Source organism: Suricata suricatta, chromosome 3, assembly GCF_006229205.1.
Source record: "Suricata suricatta isolate VVHF042 chromosome 3, meerkat_22Aug2017_6uvM2_HiC, whole genome shotgun sequence".
NCBI classification, from domain to species: Eukaryota; Metazoa; Chordata; class Mammalia; order Carnivora; family Herpestidae; genus Suricata; species Suricata suricatta.
In genome coordinates this window covers 173,467,430-173,476,756 of record NC_043702.1, presented here as the reverse complement: position 1 = coordinate 173,476,756, position 9,327 = coordinate 173,467,430, and the positions used below count along the sequence as shown (strand labels likewise).

At 56.7% G+C, this 9,327-nt stretch overlaps 1 protein-coding gene across 7 annotated transcripts in view; it reads right to left on the bottom strand.

Annotated features, from left to right (window-relative positions):
* Positions 1 to 1,504: 1,504 nt before the first annotated feature.
* Positions 1,505 to 9,327, bottom strand: part of LOC115288536 (ETS translocation variant 3) — a 10,344-nt gene continuing 2,521 nt past the window's right edge. For 6 of the 7 annotated variants that reach the window (XM_029935937.1, XM_029935934.1, XM_029935936.1 and 3 more), the window contains 3 exons: positions 9,134 to 9,315; positions 7,798 to 7,913; positions 1,506 to 3,193 (listed from right to left, as the gene is read on the bottom strand). In XM_029935937.1, the coding sequence (XP_029791797.1) occupies positions 2,082 to 3,193; positions 7,798 to 7,913; positions 9,134 to 9,315 (1,410 nt within the window). In that variant the 3' untranslated portion in view covers positions 1,506 to 2,081. Of the gene's footprint in view, positions 3,194 to 7,797; positions 7,914 to 9,133; positions 9,316 to 9,327 lie in introns of all 7 variants that reach the window. The other variant, XM_029935935.1, reaches the window with a different exon arrangement.

Sequence of the window (9,327 nt, the reverse complement as noted above, 5' to 3'; positions counted from 1 at the left end):
GGAGGAACGGCACAGGAAACAGTGAAACACCAGACAACTTCTTAAAGCCAACAAACATTTCTCATGGAGTTGAACGATTTTCGAGTGTTTTTTCAAGTGTAAAAGCAGTGACTTTTTGTTCAAACAGAAGCAGCATCTAGGAATTAATTCTGGCACTTGGGTCCCAGGGGGTTCCAGGTACACGTCACGGATTTCTCTCCCTCTTGTTTTAAAGGCCTTGAGTTTCTATTCCTGAGTTCACGCCGACAGGCGCCGGCCGTCCCTGCGCGTGGACGGGGCGGGGGCAGCCGGCCTCCCTGGTCGGGCGACCCAAGCGGAGATCTTTCCTCCACCTGCCTGGGCTTTCTGATCCGAGGTAAGAGGTGCGGAGAAAGAAACGGACAACAGAACCAGCCCCACGGAGCCCGAACGGGGAGCCCTGCGCAGCCTGACCAGAGCCTGAGTTGGTGGAGAGACCACGGTCCCCATCCCTTCCCAGGGGAAGGCACGTCACTATTTGGAACTTGGACGAGGGGAACACCTGCCAGAGAACAGCACGATGGACGCGAGTCGTCCCAGGCCGCCCCCCGACCCGCCCTCCTGCTCTGACCGTTCCCCTGCCCTCCCACCCGCGCCCTTTAAAAAAGACCCCCCACCCTCCCGCCCCATTAAAAGACAACTTTCGAATGCTTCTTAGTGTGCAGAGCTGACTCGGGCTACGGCGGAGCAGGGGCTCCTCCACTGCCTAGACAGCGTCCCTGTGCCCACTCCCTGCCTCTGTCGGAGAGGGGGTCACCTCCTCTCTCCCCACCGCCTCGGCATCTCCGTTCACCACGCGGTTATGTGCGGCCGCAAGCGGCCGGCTGTGGCTTCCCTCGGCCCCCAGTCGGGTCTCTCTCGTTTCACGTAAGAGCAACAACACTTTCCTGTGCCTTCGGCCGAGGGAAGGGGATTCCCCGTGGAGAAACTGCTCCCCACGCTCTGTGAACCGGAGTCCTCTGCGGGGTGGTCAGCTGACCACCACAATCCAGCAGGACCCACACTCCCGCGTTCCCCCAGGCTCCCGGCGTGTGGCCGCCTCCCGTGTCTCCACCAACATCCGCTGCCCGCCCCCCCATTTCCAGGTACCACCTGCCTCTGTCGCCCCCAATCCCGCCATTCTGCTTCCCGTCCCAGTGTCTCCAGGGGAACAATTAAATGCCAGCTCGTCTGAAAAGCTGTCCGCGCCCTCCTCCGAGCTTCTGCTGACACACCGTGCGGTTCAAGTGTGCTCACTGTTAAGGCTTGACTGCAGAACCGGCCAGAGAGCCGACACAAGGCGGACGCGGGCCGGCCTGGCTCTCCGACCCCGCCCCGACGGAGAAGAAAAGATGAAGATCATTTCCATACGTGTTTTGTCTTTAAAGGCATTGGGTTTCACCCTCCCGCCCGCTCTCCTCCCTGAACCACAGGCCACAGCTCCTCAGGGCTCCTCGATCCGCAAAGCAGGGCGAGTCGGAGACCCTGCAGCGGCCCCGGCCCCGCGCACCCCCCACCCCCGCCCCCGCGCTGTGACCCGCCCAATTGTCTCACGTTTCCTGCAAACGGTTTCTTTTTAAAGGAAAAGAAAAAAACGCCAAACAACAAAGGAAAAGAGAAAAAAAGCAACATCGGAACAGGCCCCGTCCTAGTAAGACTGAGATGATCTCCTTCTTCCCCTGAAACAATTACACAGAAACCCCTCCGGCAACACCCACAGCACAGCGCCCTCCGCGCCCACCCTCTGAGCTCGCGTGTCTCTCTCAGAGCAAAAGAAATTCATTCATGGCTTTCCATATATAAACGCAATAGAGAACAAGTCTGGAACCTGAACTAGACGGGGCCAGGCGCGCCGTGGCCCCGAGACTGTGTCGGGGAGTGTGAGCCTCCCTGGGAAGCTGGGGGGGGGGCTTGCGCTGCTCACCAGGGAAAGTGTTCACACCCCACCCAATTTACAACAGAAGACGCCCATCCCGTCCCCCGAACATAAAAAGACAAGTCTATGCCCCTAGAATGATCGAACCAGCCTAACTCCCTCCCCCCGCCCCCCGATCTCGCTACATAAATACACGGCCGCGCGGGACCTAAGCGTCGGCGGCGGCGGCCAGGCCGCGGGGCCCCGGGCCCCTCCAGGGGGCGGCGCCGCTCTTACTGGGCTCTCGGGCCTCGGGGCCGTCGTTCCAGCGCCGCTTCAGCCGGAGCTTGGGGGGCATCAGCGCATCCTCCTTCCTCTCGGGCGCGCTGGGCTCCCTGCCAGGCCTGTCCTCGCCGTGTTCAGCCACCTCTAGGGGCTCTTCGCTCGGGGCGCCAATGGGCGCCGAGGGCCAGACGGGCGCAGCCGGGCGGGCAAAGACGGCGCCCTTCTCCTCCTCCGCGGTCCGCCCCGGCACGGCGCCCTCCTCCCGGGAGCACCCCTCCTCCCGCGCCGCCTGCCCCAGGCTCTCCGGATCCTTGTCGGACGCTGGCTCCACCTTGATTCTCGGCGGGACTGGGGCCGCGGCGGGCTCCTCGCTGCTCTCTACCCTCTCCCGGTTCTTCCGCCCGGCTGGCGGGGGCTGCAGCTTGATGGAAAACGGGGCCGACTCCTCGGGGTGCCCCTGGCACTGCAGCGGCGGGACCGCGAGGCCTGGGTACCGGGGGAAGGTCCGAGGGCTCAGGTGGTAGTTGAACACGGAGCAGGCTTGCGAGTGCAGGTAGTGTTTCATCTCCTCGGGGTTGAAGGAGAAGCAGCCGCCGCCGGCGAAGGGGCTCAGGCCCGGGGACGGGCTGTAGGAGAAGATGGTGGGCGTCAGGGACAGGGCAGGGGAGATGGGGACGTTAAGCACGCCCCCGCGGCCGGGGAGCGGGGAGACCGCGAAGGGGCTGTGGGGGTCGGGGTACATCCCGGGCCTGGTGAACAGAGGAAGCATGATGTCCGGCTTGCGTTTCTGATGGCCGATGCCCCCTGCGGCGACGGCATTCCGGGGGGACAGGAGGTCCACGCCGCGGCGCCAGTCGGCGGCCGGGCCGTCGTCCAGCTCGGGCAGCTCGGCCTTTCTGTCGGTGCCGTTCCCGGACTCCTGGCCGGAAGCGGCAAGGGGGCCGGCCGAGAAGTGCCCGGGCTGCATGTCGCTCGTCGGAGAGTGGGTGTCCAGAGGCGGGAAATGGAACCGGGAAGAGGCTGTTGGCACTGGTGGCGCGCTCTGGGGGACCACACCTGCGGGGGCGGAGGAGACAGAGGCCACTTTAGAGGACGGGTTGCCCACAGCCAGCACCGCCAGCACGCTGGCTCACGCGGCATCCGCGCGCCTGTGCGTTGTCACGGCAGAAAGCTCGCGCTCGGCTCCCTCCCCAGCCTCCTGCCCGCCTGTCTCACAGGACTCTGGGCTGTCCCTGCTCTCTGCACGCAAACACGAGGTCCCCGAAGGTAGGGGCTCCCTGCGGCTCACAGAGCCGGCGTTGCAGGGCAGCTGGGGGTTAACGGCTCGGTGGCGCCCAGTACCGGTCAGTGGGGGGAGCAGACGGGCCCTTCTCCTCGGCACCTCAAAATTCTGTGCGTGTGTCACCTGGTGCGATCCTCAGCTTTGCAAAGTCTTTTTTTATTTTCATAATTTTTAAAAAATGCTTATTTTTGAGAGAGCACGAGCCGGGCAGGGTGGGGAGAGAGAGGGAGAAACAGACTCTGAGCTGTCAGCACAGAGCCTGACACGGGGCTCGAACCCAAGAACTGCGAGATCATGACCTGAGGCACAGGCAGACACTTAACTGACCGAGGCCCCCAGGCGCCACTTTTTAAAAATTTTCATACTTTGGGCTGTTATCTATAAAGCAAGTGAGCAAATCAAACACACACAAAACTGGAAAAGAGACACTATGTAAAGCGATGCATTAAAAGCCCAAAGACTCTGCACCTCACACAGACACGAGTTAGACCATATTTAAGAACACACACAAGTTAAAAAAGAAAAGGCCATATGTTTACTAATGGAAGTTCTTGTCATAGATCCTTTTGTCATTTCTGATATACAATCGCTAGAGATTCAAATGGTTTTTGAGCTAAATCTATTTTCCTTTAAGGAACTCTATACGATGGTCTCCATTCCCATCCTGCTTTGAATGCTTTTCAAGCACCGAGGAGGCTGGGAGCAAATGTGGGGCCTCTGGCTCCCGCTCCCACGCCCGCCTGCGGAGACGGACACCAACACCACACTGAGCCTCAGCCTCGGAGGCCCGCAAGTTCTCGACTGCCCCCAAAGGTCTTTCTAGAAACAGGCCATGGGGAAGGGGTACCCCTGACGGGCACCCCGCTCCCCGCTTCTGTCAGTGATGATGTCGGAGCGCCTCGTACACTCTGAGGCAGGACAAGGGAGAAGGAAAAAAGAAGAAAAGCCAAGTAAGTGGAAGCACCGGACTGAGAGAAGGAGCAAGAGTTCGTGAGTCCTGGTGTGGCCGGGAGCCGCCCCCACCCGCTGCCCCCTTGCGTGGCTGATGCAGGGCCACCCTCGGCTGGGACTGGGGGGGGCAGCCGGACAGGGGCACCCTCAGCCGGGACTGGGGGGCCGGGCTGAGCGCCGCGGCTGTCCAGGAACACAGCACCGAGCAGCCGCGCCAGCACGGCGTGCCCCAAACCGAAGTTTCGCGGAAACGGCTCTGTGGGGCCTTCTCCCTCTAAAGCCACTAACTTAATCTTGTACCTGGGAAAAACTGATGGATGACCTTGAATATAGAATCCGAGGAGAATCCAGGTCGTTGTCTCAGGCCCAAAGCATCTCTTCTACCAGCCTATTAGTGGCTACAATTCTACGCTTTTTGACTCATCCGAGTCTTGATCCGGTATTAAGAGCACACGTCTAGTTTTTGTTTTGTTTTCAAACTGGGTGCTACTTCCCTCCTCACACGGGCTAAGGCATGCTGATTTGCAAGAAGAACACAGAACACACGGCTCTCTCCAAATGCCCGGGGAGGCGCCCCTGGGAGCAGTGCAGGGGGCAGCACCCTGGGCCCTTGCCTCTGGCCCTGAGTTGCTACTGAGTGCTACAAAAGCACCACTTTCGTACGGGGTAGCTGTGTGGAGAGACCACATCCAACATTTTGTTTGAGAAAATTAGCTCGCTTTGCTTAAAAAATTCTGAATAACCCTGCTTTGGACGAAGACTACCTTCAAGGTGCTGCTACGAAATCTGGGCAGCAAGGCTGGAAAACCTGGGTTTGATTTCAGTTCCGGGGGCACCTGGGCGGCTCAGTCACTTGAGTGTCTGACTTCAACTTGGGGCATGATCTCACAGGTCATGAGCTCGAGCTCCGCATCGGGCTCTCTGCTCACGGTGCACAGCACTTCCGGTACCGTCGCACACTAAGCACTCTACCCTGCGCGTCAACGGTGAGGACTGCCGGGAAGGGAAAAGCGCTCACTCTGCTGTTTACCCTAGGTTTCTGTATTATTTGGACGTGTTACTAACAGCGTCTACAGTTTCCTTTTAAAATTATTTTTAATGTTTTATTTATTTTTGAGAGAGAGAGAGGGAGAGAGAGAGCGTGAGAAGGAGAGGGTCAGAGAGAGAGGGAGACACAGAATCTGATGACAGGTTCCAGGCTTTGAGCTGCCAGCACACAGCCCAACGTGGGGCCCAAACCCATGAGCCGTGAGATCATGACCTGAGCCGAAGTCAGAAGCTTAACCGACTGAGCCCCCCAGGCGCCCTGACATCTACGGTTTCTTAAGAGCACATACTCATCACCGCCATCTGGACATGACCTCTCTGACCTCCAGCATCAGAACCCACAGGGCTCTGCTACTTGGAGTGCTGTCCACATTTCATGCCCTTACTCTGAACTGTCAGGCCTCCTATATTTGATCTCTGCTACTAAATTTTAAATTCCTTGAGGGAAAGAACTCCTCCATAATCTTTTCTTTTTGTCTTTAGCACTTAATATGTTATCCGTTGTGCAAACGAATGAATCCCAATTTGGGGGAGGGAAGCATGACCTATTTAAATAAGAGTGAGTTTCAATAGCTCAGGAACTGTTTCCTGAGACATTGTTCAACAGGTAACTGCACTCGCCCTGCCCTTATCAACCTCGGACTTTGCCATCATCTGGAATTTTACATTTATAGAATGTGACTATGGCGACGTACAGTTTAGTGGGCTGGGAGAGCCGAATGACACAGTTCATAAAAACACCTAGCAGAAGCACCTCCACTAAGCAGGTCTTCGATAAAGGTGACATCTCCCCGTCGTCGTGAAAGTTACACCTGGAATGACATCTGGTCCCTCGGGTAAAGGTTCTTTATGAACTGAGGACTCCAGCTCTTTGGCATCATTGGTACCCAGGTCGTATGCAACCAAGTGGCACACACAAATGAAATGCATACTTGCGCTTTCTCTGTCACTTGTCATTCGATTCGGGTCTCAGGAGCTTAGTTACGGATCAAGGCTGGTCTGACTGCTTTCGGCAGGGAGACTAGGCCGTGCTAGGCCACTACCGCTGGGCCAGCAGACCAGAGACTTCAGAGTGAGGGTCCGGAAAAGCGTCACTACTCTCAAGGGCTGACGGATGTGGCCCATCCCAGGCTATCCACGCGGCTGGACTTCCGGGTTTTCAATAGACAAAAACGGGTCAAAACAAAAGCAGCGAACCCTTTTTTGGGCAGGAGGTACGCATCCACAGAAGGGGACAGGGGTGAACAACAAAGAAAACAAGATTCCAGTGGCGAGAATAGGTCTGGTTTCCTAACACCTCCCCCTCAGGCACAAGGAACGAAAACAGGGTGTAATTAGAGCGATGCATTCCAATGCCACTTTTTTTTTTTTAACGCAGGCAGGCCACAGGGACAGCAGGGAGTGGCCCCCGGAGAGACAGGACTGTAGGAGGAGCATCAAGCTAAAACCGCCCTAACTTGCTGTGCATAGTAATTGCCCATCTACAATGGGTCTCGGCATTACATTCTCTCGGCCACACCTCCGCTCTGATTTTTCAAGTTTCTTCCAACTTTTCTCCGAGAACTCAGAACTTGCAGAATTAGAATCAGATTTCTTTGCCTTAACACACAAAGCCACACAAACAGAGTATTGACGGACTGGTCAGAAACTAGTTAAATATTAGGTTTTCCTGGGCAGGGAGGGATGAGACTTGCATCTGAAACAAAACCAACCCGGGCCCCTTCTAAGAGCCTGCCTTCCGCACGAGCAGGGGCAGACCTCCTGCTTCCGTAAGGGCTGGTGACCGAGGGTGGTTAGAGGGAGTCTACAGGGAGCCTTGCCGCACCTAAGAAGAAAGAAGGTCAAACAACCCCCGAACTCGGCCTCGGAGGAGCTGCTGGTGCAGATCAAAGCCGCTGCTCCTCACTGCAAACACACGCGCCTCCCCTCCTGAGATTAAGGATGCTGTGGTTTTGATGCTCTTCGTTTGATAAGGGAGAGCCTGGTAGTTTCACAGAAAATCGGAAGTGTTTGTAGAAACAGGGCCTCATCTATGAACGGGCCGCTGGGCAGGGTGTTAATACCCTGAGTTCTGAACTGAAAGACGAACACAGACCCGTGGGACGCGGTGCCTGGAGAGGACAGGGCTGGAGCACCTGGGAGATCCAAACAATTCGCAGAAAAGGGAACCAAAGACACAACCAAACAAATCTCTCATGATGCTGCAGAGCCTGTCACTCCCTGTGTGGGACAAACAGGGAGACCCGAGCAAGCCCCTGGAGGCAACCTCCTGACGTTAGTTATTTCTAAAACTCCTTCAACGGGCCAGGTCTCAGACTTGGGCTTTTAAAACTCTTTCTCAATTCCAAATCCATTCCCCACCAAACAGTCTGCTTCTTACCGCTCGATCGAATGTTGATGAAGGGGTAGTTGGGCATCACCAGCTTGTTGAAGTTAAATTTATAAGTAAATCTTTTCCCTTTTGTTTTATGAAGGATCCTCTTGTTGTAATAGTATCTGCAAAAACAGGAATGTGTGTCCATTTATCTTTGAGCTATGGACAGCTTTCGACAGATAGCCAGAGAGGAACAGTGGCTGCTCTAAATCACATGGAAGCATCACTATCCTTCCGCAGCCCGGCCTTCAGGCAGGGCGGGGAGGCCTACGGGCTTCCGTTTCCCATTCCATTTTCAAACTGAGGTCTACTCCCTGGGCCAGAGCTTTACGAAGACGACCCCGCCTTCGGGTCCCTGGGTCCCGAACACCTACTGCGGGCAGGGCCACCTCTCGTCCGTCACTCCACACCTTCAACTCCAAGGTCCGTTTCCTTCCTACGCCGCTGTCCGTTGCCGCCTTGCCCAGGCCGGGGCAGACTAGTCCCTCGGGACACTGAGAAGGTGAGTCTGGAGGCCTGAGCAAGGAGCGCAGACCCAGAAACGCAGCACTGTTTGATGGCGGCGGGTCAATCACGTAACCTGGCCTGGGAAGCAGCAGTCGGCCTGGCCTGCTTCACTCTCACAAGGATGTGAGTGGCTCTAGCACAGCGGCCGCGGATTTGACCTTCAAGGTCACTAAGAAGGGAAAAAGGCAGGGGCTTCAAGGGACCTCGAGCCTCTGGCGTCACATCTATTCAGCAGAACAGGTTACAAACTACCTTCTGGCCCCTTGAGGGCGAACGGGCCATGAAATGCAAAAACCGACAAGGGGAAAACAAAGAACCCAAGAACATTGAAGTGGTCAATCTGGAGACCTGCCGGAGCAACCTCTGGACCCACAACGGAGCTCCCAGATACGGGTCCGGAACAGTGAGGTCAGCGGCGTTCAGTGAGCCCGCCTCACTTTTCCGTTTCCGTTTCTTCTCGGAGAGCCTCGAGAGAGAAATTTTAACCACTTTCTAACAGGGAAGTCTAAACTCATCATTTGGACTCGAAAGGAGCTCCAATCCGTGTTTCACCACACACCCTCGCCCACTGCCGAGCAGCCTCGGCTGTCTGTCAGGATCCGATGCCAGCCACGTTGGAATTCCCTCCTACATATACCCAAAGATCCGCCGTCTCCCTCCCGTGCCTGTGCCGCTCGATCCAGCAGCTCCAACTCCCACTTTAAAGCCACACGTTATTATTCACTCGGGCAGCGCAGTCCCTTTCCACCTGACACCCTTTTATCCAACGTCCACCAAACTGCTTAGACTCCTTGCAATCTGTTAACACCGTGGACCTAGGAATCCCTTCCCTCACCTGAGGGCCCGGCTCAGCTTGTCGTAATTCATCTGTGGCTTGCACTTCCTGCGGCCCCAGAGGCGGGCCACCTCGTCCGGGTCCTTGATGACAAACTCGCCGTACTCCCCCTGCTGCCAGGCGATGACATGGCGGAACTCCTCCTTCTGCAGCAGCTCCAGGATGAAGTGCCAGAGCTGGATCTGCCGGGAGCC